This window comes from Mastomys coucha, unplaced genomic scaffold, assembly GCF_008632895.1.
Source record: "Mastomys coucha isolate ucsf_1 unplaced genomic scaffold, UCSF_Mcou_1 pScaffold21, whole genome shotgun sequence".
NCBI classification, from domain to species: domain Eukaryota; kingdom Metazoa; phylum Chordata; class Mammalia; order Rodentia; family Muridae; genus Mastomys; species Mastomys coucha.
In genome coordinates, this window is record NW_022196904.1 from 101,373,014 (window position 1) to 101,388,259 (window position 15,246).

Consider the following 15,246-nt stretch of genomic DNA (forward strand, 5'->3'; position numbering starts at 1 on the left):
AGCTTTCATCTTCTAAATTCATGCTCAAGCACCATGCAACCAAGTTACCAAAACACACACACACACACACACACACGAACACACTTATATGCACACATACATACATGCATATATATACACATATATACATATATATGTGTGTGTATATATATATATATATACAGATACACACATATCTCATCATGTTTTAAGTATGTTTACAATTCTATGTTGGACCATATCCATAACTACATATAGCTGGTGAACACCTATGAGAAGCCTTGAACAACAGGTTGGACACATTTGGTGTAAATAGTGGTACTTCTTACTGAAGAGGAGGAGGATAGAGAGAGAGGGCATGAGGTTGTTGAATCTCAAATTCTGTCTTGGATGACTAAACTTGAGATCTCAGGAAACTGGTAAACAAAGGTTCATCCATCAGGCCTGGCTGAACCTTTCACATGGACATTCTCAGTGTGTAGGCCAATAGGACCTCCTAAAAGCACATCAGACAAGTGGATTTCCCGTGTGGGAAATGTTGCATCATGGTGCTGTGAGGGCCATAGACATCAGGACCCTTTGAGACTTAAAATGTGTTTGGTGCTGCTATGGAAGTGAGTGCTTCATTCATTGAAATTGAAATGACTGTGTAGAAACCCACAGACCTACAGACAGACAAGCAGAAAAGTCAGAAGATGCAGGAGCCTCAGCCTTCAGAAAGCCCAGCCTTACATCCATAGTTAAACATTTCCACTGTCTGTCCGTTCCCCAGAGTGTATGTTTGAGGTCACCTGTATTTTTCTGCTGTTTTATGGAGAATCATACAGAAGGGTAGTTGAGTGAATTTGGAGACAGGAGCTGGGAAATGCCCTGAGGAATGTTAAAAGCCTGCTGCTCACAAGAATGAGGAGATGGCTCAGTGGGTAAGAGCATTCACTCTATAAGCCTGATGATCTGAGTTTGAATCCCCAGTGCCCTCATAAAGTGAACATACCTATACTTGCCCAGAACCCCTGCATTGGGGATGGAAGCCTTGGGCTCAATGAGAGACCCTGTCTTAAAGGAATAAAGCAGAGAGCTACAGAGGAAGACATCCGACATCCTCTTCTGTGGACTGTATGCAAGGCATGCACACCAACATACATACATACACACACACTCATACAACATACATATAAGAGTCAACTGTCCTGGGACTTCCTAATGTCTGTTTCCCCTTACGATAACACCTGCTTCTCTAGCTTGGTGCCGCCTACTCATTCCCTATCTAGCTACAAGTGGGTAAGTAGCCCCCTGTGCTTCAGAGTCCTCCAGAGTCTAGGCTACAACCAGGGAGGACTGAGTCAATAAAGTAATAAATAAATAAGATGGAAAGATGGACCATTGCTTTCATTAAGGTTAATTGCTACCACTGGGTTAGTGCCTTCAAACCTCCCAGTGACCAACACCCTCCTAGAAAATGACCTTGTAAGAGGATGTGAGGTCCAGCTTTAAGGAGGAGGAACCCAAGGTCAACATCAAGTGCTTCCTGCACTGCTGGACTTGGGGGTAGGAATATTCCCCCCACCAAGGTCAATGTTGGGGTTATGCATTTGAAGGAGTGGGGCTGTAGATCACTAACCCATTCTAACATTTCTTTTACTAAATTGTACTGTAGATTTCCAGTTTTTGAAAAGTGAAAAGAAATTAGTAGTCAAGTTGGCACGATGGCTCAATGGGTAATGGCGCATGTCTCCAAGCCTGCTGACCTAAGTTTAACCCCTGGGTCCCATATGATAGAGGGAGAGAAGCTACTCCTACAAGTTGTCCTCTGACTCCATATCACACAAACACAAATGCATGCACATACACTTGTGCGCGCGCGCGCACACACACACACACACACACACACACAGACACTCTGAAAGTTTATTTTCAGCTGAGGATATAGGACTGTAAATTGGAAGTGCCGGGACCTAGCCCCACAGTTCGTGAGAGCTGAGAAGCCCAAGCCAGAGCCCGGCACCTTGGATGTTCCCACACAGCAGCTGGGGATAGAGAGGGAGGATCATCCACAGAATGTCTCAGGGAAGGCAGAGGATGGTTGAACTGCACATGGAAAGGGCTTAGGAGGGAACAAGCTGAAATTGACGACCTCCTGCCTCCTGTCTACAATGAGCCCTGGGGGAAAGACAAACAGATGCCAAAGACAGAGGCCTCCATGAGCTGCTGTGCTCACCCTACTCCTGTTTGTTCCAGAATCTTCTCTAGGAAAAAATGGATCTCTGCATTTATGACTCCCCTTTTCTCAGGAAAGCGAGAAGGATGACAGCCAGAAAGCTGAGATTAAAGGGACAAATAGACCATCTTAGAAAAGCCTTGGGGGATGGATGGCAGGCTAGGGAGCAACTGCGAGCTGACTGAGGAAGGAGGACATGAGTATTGGTCATGAACGTTGTAGAGTCCTCTTCCACCCCATCTGGCCTTCCCTGACATGTGATCAGGCTCTTCCTTGTCTTTCAGTATCCGAGTTCCAGGAGGAAGGAATGAATGCCATCAACCTGCCTCTTAGCCCCATCTCCTTCGAGCTGGACCCCGAGGACACTATGCTGGGTAACTGTCCTTCTTGTCTCTGGAATAACTTAGTGCCCACAGTTTAGGCACCCCCACCAAACTCCCTTTCTTTTTCTTGCTCTCTTTTTAGTTTTAGGATTTTTTTTTTAATTTTAAGAATTTATCCTTTGAGAATTCCATACATATATGTAACGAAATATGATTGTATCCACTTCTATTTTATCTCTAACTCCAAAATCCCCCTACCATATCCTCAATGTCGTCTCTTCTCCCTTCTCTTCTTTTTAACGACCCGCTGAATCTAACTGATGCTGCCCCACATATGCACAGCTATGGGGCTACACACTGGAACATCATTGTTGTCCCCTCTTCCTCAGCATTCCCTTGGGGCTGAACACTCACAGTTACTTCTCCCCAGCACTATCACCAGTTAGTCCGAGGCTGCTCTCAACCTCTGTGAGAGAAGCTTCCCTGTGCAGTAGGCAGCATTCAACAGAGACCCTGTTTTCCTTTTACAGAGGAGAATGAAGTCCGGACAATGGTCGATCCAAACTCACGCAATGACCCCAAGCTTCAAGAGCTGATGAAGGTAAGAACCAGTAAGGACAGGTTCTGGGAGACTTTCCCACAGCCTTCTGGCCTTGGCAGAAGTCATGAAGGCACCAAACAAAGGTCACCGCGAGGAGGGCAAGGTCATGTCACAGTCCCTCAAAGGAACTTGTAAAGTCAAAATTAGCCCCATTCTCCAGGTGAACAAACTGAGTCTTGGGAATCCACGTGATTTGTTTATTGTCTGTTTTAGAGAGATGGAACTGGGGGCTGGGAATGTGGCTCTGTTAGTAGAGTACTCTCCTAGCATGCACACGGCTCTGGGATCCATCCCCACCAGAGCATAACCTGCCATAGTGGCACATGCCTGTAATCCCAGCACTTGGAAAGTGGAGGCAGAAGATTCAGAAATGCAAGGTCACCCTGAGTGACATAGAGAATTTGAGGATAGCCTGGAATAAGGAAGGGAGTGGGGAATGGGGGAGACTGTATGTTATATGTGGCACTTTGACCATCATGTAACTCCTTTTTGTCCCCTGATCTACAACCCTCCTCTTTGTTCCCAAGCCTCACTTAGAAACAGAATAGTGAATAACTAGTGCTTTGTCCACTTATGGTGTCTTCCTGCTCAAAGCCTGTCTGTAGTTCCCTGTCACATGCAGAGCCCTCAGATGGTAGTTGAGAGCTCTGGCTCTCTCTTCAGCCTCAGATAATCTTTGTAGTGACACATGGACTGCTGGCCTCTAGCTGCAGCACACCCTGTCTCCAGGCCTCCCTCCATTTGGATTGCCTCTGACTTCTGCACACCACCTCCTCCAAGAAGGCCTCTCTAATGGCCATTGCAATGATGCAGCCTCTCTGTACAGCAATGGACCCTTGGCTTTAGAGCGTTAGTGCCATCTCCACGTGTTCTAGCTCTTGAGGCTGGTGCTTGCTCCCTCTCCCATCTCTCTCTTCTAGCCTTCTAGCCAGTGATCCTTTTGGGGTAAGAGACTTCCCTTTCTTTGGAATCATCATATCCCCAATGTCTAGCCCAGCATGCTATGGATATGAAATCCTAGTCTTCATGACAGCCCCTCTCATCTTCTGTTCAGAGACTCCTCAAAAGCAAGGCTGTGAGGGAACATCTATTCATAGCTGCTCACTCCTGTGTGCTCTCTACCTGGGGAGGACCTTGGGATGGGTACTCTTGATTGTCAACTTGATGGGGATTAGAATAACCATGCAAACAAATCTCTGGGCATGCCTGTGAGCAATTATCTAAGTTAGGTTAATTTAGGAAGACCTACTCTAGGTATGGACAGCACTATTCTGTGAGCTGAGGTCCGAAACAAAATAAAAAGGAGAAGAAAGCAAGCTGAACACCAGCATCCATCTTGCTCTGCTTCCTGACTGCGGGTACAACTCGACCAGCTGACAGGAACTAGCTCACCAAGTACTGTAAAGGGAGAGTGTTTGATATGCTAAGAAGATCTGTCTTCCATGCAGGATTTGGCCATTGTCATAGGCAATTCTTTTCAGCCACCTAACTCAGGGAGTACTTTGGTCCACAGTATTAGAGGTCAGAACCAGAGGCTCAACAAAAGTAACAAGCTTGCCTCAGACTCATAGATGACAGAGATGACAAGAGTATGCACATGTACAAGGCTATGAGTCAGCCATAGTTCATAGAGGGGCAGGCACATATATATCTTGGACATCAGAGGGATGCAGGCATGTGCACACAGTTGTAGATGACAGTGGTACACACACAAGTCAGTAAGTGGGGCTTGGGTTTTGACCCATTTGCATAACGCTAGAGTCTATACTCTTGCCTGATATGAAGCCTTTCCCTTTGGGAGAAGGCCTGGCAGGGACAGAGAAGGTCATCAGAGTCACCAGTACTGCCCACACTAGGAAGGCTACCTGTCTTGTCTTAGTTAGGATTTCTATTACTGTCATAAAACACCAAGATCATAAATAACTTGGGGAGAGAAGGGTTTATTTTAGCTTAGAGTTGGTGGTCCATCACTGAGGGAAGTCGGGACAGGAACTCAAACAAGGAAGGAACCTGGAGGCAAGAACTGATGGAGAAACACTGTTCATTTCTCCTCAAGGCTTTCTCAGCCTGTTTTCTTATAGAACCTAGGACTACCAGCCCAAAGGTGTTACCCCCCATAATGAACCTGGCCCTTTCCAGTTCAATCACTAATTGAGAAAATATCCTATAGGCTTCTTACAGCCAGATCATCGGGAGGCATTTTCTCAATTGAGGTTCTCTCTCTCAAATGACTCTAGCTTGTGTCAAGTCCACAGTGAACTAGCCAGAGCACTCTGCAAATGCACAGGGGTACTGGGGCTCACTCCTACCACTTGCACACTCATCCCATGCCTGCTCTGCTGAATTTAATTATCTAGCATACAAAAGCTAGTTTCCAAACAGATGTGTAGCAGCTCTTCTCTGACTCCCGCACTGTCTCTGTAGGTGCTCATTGACTGGATCAATGACGTATTGGTGGGAGAGAGAATCATCGTGAAGGACCTTGCTGAAGATCTCTATGATGGCCAAGTCCTGCAGAAGCTCTTCGGTAGGAGAGGGGAGACTTGGGGATGACGGCTAGCTCTTAGCTGAGAGACAGTCCTAGGTCACAGCGACCCACCTCAGAGAGGTGGACAGAGTGGGATGGAAACATGGGGGTTTTAACTGCCTTCTGGGGGCACAGCTTTATGTGATGGAATGGTGGGGGAGACCTTTGGAGCCGCATCGGTCTGTTCCCTGGCCATCCAGGGTCATCAGCTAGGTTGATGAGAAGCCCCCACTACAGGGATGCAAACCACACCTCACCCTCCAGAAACTGCTCTCATGGCCTTGCACACGTGCTTGAGTAGCCCCTTGTACTTTTAGATTTTTGTGGCTGTAGTATGTGTATATGTGTGTGTGCGCTCGCACAGGCATATACATGCTCTTCTTATTGCACCCCCAATGTGTCCATGTGGAAATCTAGGGCCAATGGGAAAGGAGAATTCTGGGATGATTTTGGTAGGTAATAATAGATGAAATAGGCTTCCTTTCTCATCTTCTTTGTCTGGGGCCCACACCAGCCCAAGATTCTAATTCCAGTGTCTGGCTGCCTTTTAGCCATCTCTGCATTGGTGCACTTGGGATTGAGTATACCCGTCTAGAGAAACACCTCCCCTCACTGCCAGCAACTCCCCATACAGTGTTGCCAAGATGTCCTTCTTGCTCAGAGATCTCTACTGAATCCTGCAGCTTTGCTATTTTCAGTCACTTCTCTGCACTTGTCTGAACAGTTGAGAAGCTTCTGAGCTTGCATCTCCTCGTCTCATCCCACCTCTTCTGGTCTGTCGCCTGCTAGCTGCAAGACCTGGTTAAGTCACAGGTCCTGTCCACCCTCATCTAAAACTCCCAGCGGCCCTCTTTTGCTGATCACCATCCAGACCACTTAGCGCAGCCCTCAGGACATCCGATCCTCCTCCCCACCCCCACAACTGTCTGTAGCTTCTCCTCCAGACACCTCTGCACACATGGCTCACATGACAGGGCATGACAGATGAAGTAAGTGGCTGTATTTGCTGTTGATTTTCCCATTTTATGTCCACCACAGTACATTATTTAATATGCCATGTGTTCGGCCCCATATTTCACTCTTGTGTCTGTCTCTAAGGCCCTTCTTCTTCCACCATTTACAAAGACATACCATTATTGTTCATCCTTCTGGATTTGGGGCTTTCCCTTTTACATCATATGCACTATGGTCACATGTAGAAGACCGGGCTATGGATTCTCCTATGCTTATCCCCGACCCCTACATCTAACTAAGGGGGAAATGTGAGGGTTCAATTTTATATAATCTAAAGTACCCCAGAATCTGAAAATTCTATACTTGACATACATGATGAGTTGCAATCAGTGGTGGTGTGCTAGAACTAGTATGTTAAACTACCTTCAGCTTATCATGGTAGCACATACTAATAATCCCAGCACTGTGGAGGCTCAGGCAGAAAGACCCTTGGACATTTGAGGCCAGCCTCAGCTGTATAATGAGTTTATGAGCAGGCAGGCTACCTAGCAATACTAACCACAATAATAAAAAGTATCTTTAGGCTTTGTATTGCTACTGTAAATATATATGAGCCATTAAAGGATTTTGTGTTTAGGACTTAATTAAGTTTTATCCCTAAGATGTCATCCGTGTGTGTGTGTGTGTGTGTGTGTGTGTGTGTGTGTGTGTGTCAGCATCCTGAAATCTAAAAAAAAAGAATAGATATCTGAAATCTGAAAAAAGAAATTTTTAAAGATTTATTTATTTATTTTGTGAATACATTTACACTGTAGCTGTACAGATGGTTGTGAGCCACCATGTGGTAGCTGGGAATTGAACTCAGGACCTCTGGAAGAGCAATCAGTGCTCTTACCTGCTGAGCCATCTCTCCAGCCCCTGGAAAAAAAATTTGTCTGAAAATTTTGAGGAAAGGAATATTTAACTTGTATAAACATGTATCTGTATATATGCACATATATGAATATGTGTTTTTACATGCGTGATCTTATGTGTTGGTTGTAGCTGTGCAAGTAAGCACATATGCCTTACCGACATGAAGTCATGAAGTAGGTCTTATTTATTTTTTCCAGGTTTCTCCAACTCTGTCAGACTGCCTTGTACATCACCTAGCACTTAATCAATGTATATTAGGTAAAAGGATGAATGGCTGATATAAAATCTAGTAATTTCTTGGAAGCTAAACTGATTTGGTACTCAAGCATCAATATTAATGAGTATTAATATTTAAAGGTTGTAAATGCTAGCTGAATGCAAATGGGAAGGTTTGGGCACATGTAATCATGGAGAAGCTATCAGCTTCACTGAGCATGTCCCCGGTGGCTGCAGCTGTTGGCCCCTCCAGCACAATTTCTAATCAGACTCAGAAGCTGCCTCGAAATGTCCTATGCTAGTCTCTTAGAGCAAGGATGGAACGTGGCCACAGAGTCATCTTGCCTCCAGGGAAAGGTTACAAAAGAGCCTGACATCACATCTGTGTAGCTCCAGATCAGGCCTCGTGTATGAGTAGGTCAGATGACTTGAGATGTCCAACTTCATGTCCCAAAGGTGAATCACACCAGAAGTCAGGCTCCTCATGTGAACTTCAGTTTAGCCCTCTGTAGGTGTAAGGTTGGGCACACACATTCCAAATCTATAGGCAAGATCCCCCAGGTGGAAAGAACCAGGGTGCAGCATAATGAATGTCATAGAAGCCCCTGGGATAGACCAGTTTAGGGACAGGTGTGAATGACCCCTGTGACCTTAAGCTCCCCTCTAGTCTTTTGTCTTCTTTCTTCGCTAGCCTGGTTTTTTCAAAAGAGTATTTGATGCTCCCTGCATCTGCTAGCAATGCTAGCCACTCCCTCCCTCCCGCCCATCCCCTGGTACAGCAGCCACTTCCCCATCTTTCCATCTGCTTTCCCTGCTGCTGACACCTGCAGCTGTCTTCTCCCAAGGCTCTGCTGCTTCCAGTCATGGTTGGAGTTTCTCAGTGTATTGGTTAGTTTTCCGATTGCTGCAACCAAATACCTGGTAAGAAATCGCTTAAAAGAGCCAAGCAGTGGTGGCACACGCCTTTAATCCCAGCACTTGGGAGGCAGAGGCAGGCGGATTTCTGAGTTCGAGGCCAGCCTGATCTACAGAGTGAGTTCCAGGACAGCCAGGGCTACACAGAGAAACCCTGTCTCGAAAAAACCACCAAAAAAAGAAAAAAAGAAAGAAAAAAGAAAAAAAGAAAGAAATAGCTTAAGGAAAGAAGAGTTTGTTCTGGCTCACAGTTGGAGGGGATACAGCACATCATAACAGGGAAGATATGGTGGAAGGAGCATGAGACAGACAGCTGGACAATGGCATAATACACAGGTAGCAAAGAGAGATGAAGATTAAACAGACTCATCATCCACCTGGGCTCTTCTTTCTTCCAACTTCCTGGGTGCTTCCACCCATTTCTTCAATTTCAACCATTGATGCTACCATAATGGCGCTCATGTTTAACTGTCTTCAAAGGGATTTCACCTGAATGCTCCTCGGCTTTGGTGCCACCAGCCTGACCGAAAGAGGCTGTTTGTTTCTCCCCACCAAAGGCATTCCATTGCCACTCCAGTGGGGGGTTTACTGTGCGCAGCTAGTTGCTCAGATGAAATTCAGTCATCTAGATTGCTCACTTGCTTTCATCTACACAAGCCCTGCCAACTGTGTTCCAGATACATCTACTGTGTATCAGATCCATCCCATCTCTCAACACCCATGCGAAGCCTCATGAAAGAGTTTGGCTTAGTCTCTACATTACACTACAGCCACCTTGGCTTAGAACAGTGGTTCTCAACCTGTGGGTCCTGACTTTTTTGAGGTCAAACAACCCTATCACTGGGGTCACCTAGGACTATCAGCATATCAGATATTTACATTATGATTCCTAACAGTACAAAAATAACAGTTATGAAGAAGCAATGAAAATAATTTTATGGTTTGGGGGGTCACCACAACATGAGGCACTGTAGGAAACGGTCAGGGCATTAGGAAGATTGAGAACCATTAGCTTAGAACTTCTCATTTACTCTTAGCTTCTTCAGTTCCATCTTTTGGTTGTGTACATCATTTCTTGCCTCAGTAGCATGCTGGAGATATTCCATATCTTTCTACATCTCACTAATCTGCTCAACACTTAAATGAATCCATAGGATGTTTGTCACTTTCTCTCTAAACTTAGTGACTCAGAACTAATTTTAGGCTTTGAGTCACAAAGTTTGTACAAGGAATTTCCATGTACTGTTCCCATATGCTCACAGTTGACCCAGCCATCTCTCCAATACCAAAACTGAAAGAATAGCCTGAAAAAGCTCTTTAACCAAATTACAGGCCTCCTTTGGATACAGTACTTTCTTGTTTTACGTTGCTTTTTAGATTTATTTATTTTTATTTTATGTATGTATTTTGCCTGTGTGTTCAAATGCATTCCAGATGCATGTCTAGTGCGTGGGAATGCCAGAAGAGAGCACTGGATCCTTCGAGCTGAAGTTAGAGTGGTTGTGAGCTACCATGTGGATTCTGGGAACTAAATCCAAGTCCTCTGTGAGAGCAACAAGTGCTCTTAACTGCTGAGCCATCTCTCCAGCCCCCCAGGATGCACTGCTTTCCGACATGATGCTCAATTTCAGGATCCCAGCTTACACACTACTTTAGCTGGCAAATCTCCTTTGCTCTTGAGTCCACCGTGGTTCCCTGTCATTCCTTGTCTTTCTTGAGGTTGTGCATCTGAAGAATACTGGTAGACAGTTTTGTGGGATGATGATTATATTAATACTACTACACAGTTTGGGGAGCCACTCTCCCAAATGATCCACCCTTCCCAGTGCCTGCTAGGGAGCACTTGTCATCCCTGTGACTTGTCACAGGGGGCATGCACTCAAATGACTTAGGATAGTCACTGTCAACTCTCTTCACTACAGCATTACTGCTTTTCCTCTTTGTGATTAATTTCTTCAGGGAGAAATACCTTGAGACCATGGAGACACCTTCCTCTCTCTTAACTCTCTCACAGAGTCTAGCAGTAGACTGCCTCTGCTCTAACCAATGCAGTTGTGTACTGAGGATGAATCTCCTTTTCCTTCCTTCTACATTTATTTGCTGGAATTCCCTTGCAAGGAAGAACTGCAATGTTACTTCCGATTATCAGTTTATTCAGCTATTTAATTATGCCAATATGGACAAAAGATCTTTATGCATTGGTTGCTGGTAACACTCTCCCATTGGCTCCTGGGATCTTTTGCTATGCAGCTGAAGCCCCGTGTTGTTTTATTGATAGGACCTTGCATTATGCCATCATGAGGTAGTCTAAGCTCATATGGTATTTTCTGCACTCTGGTAACCACTTCTCCAAAGAGCCTAGGTTTTTAAAATTTAGAATGCCATTTCTACATCAGGTTCTGGGCCTATCACTGGGAGTTTTAACTTGTTGTCTGCAGCATAAATAATCAAATTTCCAATGGATAATATGAAGATAAATCAGGCATCATAGGAAATTGGGCCTCAACATCTGGGGCTTGAGTGCATCTATACTAACATGGTTGGGCCAAGAGAGCAGGAGCAGCCATGTAGGTGACATCATGGGACAAAGACTCAGAAAGAAAGTGAGCAAGGGATGTCTTGACTGAGGGTCATGTGACCTTGGTGGCAATGCCTACAGCCTGGAAAAGACAGGTGCTGTTTGGGACTCTACAAGGGAGACAGCAGATGGTGGTCCACTGGCCTGCCTCTTTATGAACCCCACCCTCCCTTTTATGGGGATAGCATCAACCCTTCAACACCTCAGAGCAAGAGTGCCCTAACCCCAAGCAAAGGAGGAAATGCCTTCCTGTTCTGTGACACTATTCCTAAGGAGATGTGAGCAAGTGTTTACTCACTCCAGACAGGGAACCAACAAGAGACTGAAGTTCAGATACCACCAAAGTCTCACAAGTTCAGATCCCACCAAAGTCCACGTGGTGACATAGTGAGTTTTGTTGGGGTTTCTCACAGGACCAGAAGTGACTCAAAGACAGCTGCATCACCAAAGCCCACCCCAGCATGAGTGACTTCATGAAAGCTGGGAGCCTGGAGCTCACTGCACAGGCAGCTCCACAGGTTGGAGAGTGGGTAGCTCAATTGGTCTCTGCTTCTTAGAGACAGCTTATATTGTCAATAAGTTCTCTAGGCAACGGCCTATCTGAAACTGATCTATGGAGTGAGGGGCCTAGTGAAGCTGATTGGTTCCAGTGACTTCCGGAAGGTATTTTTGAGTCGTTTCACTTCTGACCTTAAAGAGCATCCCTGCAGGGTGTAATGTTTCACTTCCCCTGAGGACATTCTCTTGACAGGCTTCTCTCCAAAATGAAAGATCACTGCTACACAACACTCTCTAGCCACGTTCAATAGCCACCCATTCTTAGGATTCCTCTCTCTGAAGTGGCTAAAGGAGGCTACATCCTCAGTTCCCCCAGAGGTTGCTCTTACCCTGTGTCTCCTACAAGGCAATGGGGAGACATTTCTCAGCATCGCTGTTGTGTACTGAAGTCCATGGTCAGTTCATTATATTTTCACACACACACCCAACACACCCAACACACACACACATTGTGCAGCATGCAAGAAGAAGACACACAACTCCAGGAAACTCTGAGACCTGGTCATGCTCCTCAGTTCATCCGACCATAGCCTCCTGTTCTTCTTTATCTGATCTCTTAACGCAGGATGACTGGGGGGAGAGGGGGTGCGGTGGAGGGTCTTCTCACTGTGTTTTATTTGACCATGGTGCACACATACATGTACATATACATATATACACATAATTAAATGCATATGTATAATTAAAAATTTTTTCCAAAGGAAAAAAATGATAGTAGGTGAGAAAGTATGGGAAAAGCAATACAAATAGAAAGTCAACCAACATGGTTCAGTGCAGGTGAGCACCAGTGAGGGTGAGCCTTAGTGCAGATGGCATCTAGTACAAGGGACTCCTAGTACAGGTGAATCCTAGTGAAGAACTCTAGTGTGGGTGACCCTAGTGTAGACAACCCCTCATGCTAGCAACCCAGAGTGAGTGAGCCCTAGTGTGCGCAAACCCAGGTGTATTGCAAACATAGTCTATAAAAATTGACTTTATCCATTTTTTAAATTTAGTGGATGTCCCATATGTTTGGAAACAAAAGTGGTTTTGAATAGTTGAATAGCTGGGGACACAGTACTGTTGGAAAGGAGGTTTTAGCATTTATAATTCTTTGAGGGGATAATATATGTTGCAACTCTATGAGTTAAAGCAGTGGTTCTCAGCCTTCCTAACACTGTGACTCCTTAATAGTTCCTCTTGTTGTGGTGACCCCCAACCATAAAATTATTTTGTTGCTACTTCATAACTGTAATTTTGCTATTGCTATTAATCACAATCTGATATGCATCCCCTAGAGAAGCACTGAGTTAAAGCGTACAGATCATCTCATTGTTCTGGGAATTGACTGCACTCTGCCCTATCTTCACACTTCCTGAACTTGTTGCATGCCACTCCATTGTTCTATAAAGCCAATCTCTGCAAGAACATCTTTGTATTCTAACTAAAAGCAAGGAAATAGCCACAATGCAATATACCTGAGAACATTCTAAACCACATGTTACTATTTGAAGATCATATTAGCACTTCCTAAAAATTAACCAATTATGGACAATTTGCAGAAGCATGGAGTTGTGTGAGAAATGGCTTCCTAGAAAAATAATGCTTTGGCAATAGATTTGTAAAGATCCAGCTAATATTACCCTAAGAAAGGAAGAGGAAAATTAGAAGTCTAGGGGAAAAAAACTTTAATTCCTTGGCACCATGGAGGAAAATTACTATGTAACTGTATTAAATGGAGAAGTGGCTCAGCTGGTTAAGTACTTGCTGCACGAGCATGAACCTGAGTTCGGATCCCAACACCCATATTACAAGCTGGCTATATCGGCATCTGCATGTCATCAGGCCTGGAGAGTGGAGACAGGAGGATTCTGTGGGGCTCACTGGCAGTCTAGGCAAATCAGTGAGCTCTAAGTGAAAGACCTTTCAAAAGGTATAATGGAGAGCAATTGAGGAAGACACCTCAGGCCCCCACATGCATGCACACACGCACACACACATACACCGACATATGCACACATACTCATACACACACATACACATATACACATACATATATACACACACACACACACACACACACCATAGGAGGAAGGAAGAGAGGGAGGGAGAGAGGGAAGTCTTAACTGAGGTAAAGCAATGAAAGAACTAATGAGAGGAGATATGGAAAGACAACCAGACACAAGAAGAAATCATGTGAGGTGGGCTCTTATTCTTGTCAGCAACCAGCTGTACACAGGGGATTTTTTTTTTTTTTGCAAACAGAGAAAACAGGGATGGACCCTGGCTGGACACCTACAGAGGATGCTCAAATGTGCCATAAGCTTCATATAGTACATATGAATTTTTTTTTCAAAAGAATGACTTGAGCCTAGAAAGAAATCTGAGCTATAAATCTGTGCAGAAAATAGTAGTAGAAATATGCACATATGTATATACTATAACCTCATTCTTAAATTTTATTTAGATTTTTAAAAAATGTGTGTGTGTGTGTGTGTGTGTGTGTGTGTGAGCACACACATTCCTGCTGCTGTATGTATTTGGAGGTCGGAGGTCAGAGGACAATGTGTAAGAGTCTGTCCTCCTTCTACCTTTACATGGGTTCCAGGGATCAAACTCAGATAATCAGGGTTGCACTGTCAGATGCCAAATGCCTTACCCACTGAACCACCTTGCCAGCCCCTAGGTATATATTTCCTATTGTCCACCTATTATTTTAACCAGGACAAAGCCAGGTGAAATAACAACTGCCTTTAAACCCAGCACTTGAGAGGCAGAGACTGGCCAATGTGTGTGATCTCAAGACCAGCCTGGTCTACATGGTGGGTTCTAGGTCAACCAGAGCTACATAGTGAGACCCTCTCTCCAGAAAAAGAAAGAAGGAAGGAAAGGAGGCTCAGAAGTGGAAAGTGTTCACCTTAGTGGTAGCCAGCCGACGACTGTGAGTATGAAAATCCATAGGTTGGGCTGGCAAGCACCTGGCTCTCACACCCTCATCTTCCCTCTCTCCCACCCTCTGTGGAGACAGTCGATAGTCACCAGCAATCTGGCCCAGCAGCTTTTCCTCCAGGTCAAGCTCAGGCTTCCAACGTTATCATCAGTGTTTTGTGCAGTCTTTCCCAGGCCGTGCAGTTTCAGTGTATGAAAAAATAACTTTTACTTCTGAGGACAGTTCCAGTGTCATCAAAACACAATGAAGGGTTGGGGTGGGGGGCAGGCAACAAATTTTCCCTTTCTTTAAAAGGAAAGGATCCAAAATAAAAATTCAGCTTAAAAGTGGAAGCGGTGGACTGACAGCTTGTTCATTTGGTAGACGTGCTTGCACCAAGTCTGATGACCTGAGTTTGATCCTTGGGGTCAAAGGGTCAAAGTGGTTGAAGGAGAGAGTGGACTTCTGCACATTATTCTCTGAGTTCCACATGAACTAATTTCTCTCTCTCTCTCTCTCTCTCTCTCTCTCTCTCTCTCTCTCTCTCTCTCTTT

General features: G+C 44.9%; 1 protein-coding gene across 2 annotated transcripts in view; it reads left to right on the forward strand.

Annotated features, from left to right (window-relative positions):
• The window catches only part of Parva (parvin alpha), a 159,162-nt gene that overhangs the window by 110,362 nt on the left and 33,554 nt on the right, over positions 1-15,246 (forward strand). For both annotated transcript variants that reach the window (XM_031387906.1, XM_031387907.1), the window contains exons 2-4: positions 2,482-2,571; positions 3,051-3,121; positions 5,546-5,648. In XM_031387906.1, coding sequence (XP_031243766.1) covers positions 2,482-2,571; positions 3,051-3,121; positions 5,546-5,648 — 264 coding nt within the window. The remainder of the gene's footprint in view (positions 1-2,481; positions 2,572-3,050; positions 3,122-5,545; positions 5,649-15,246) is intronic.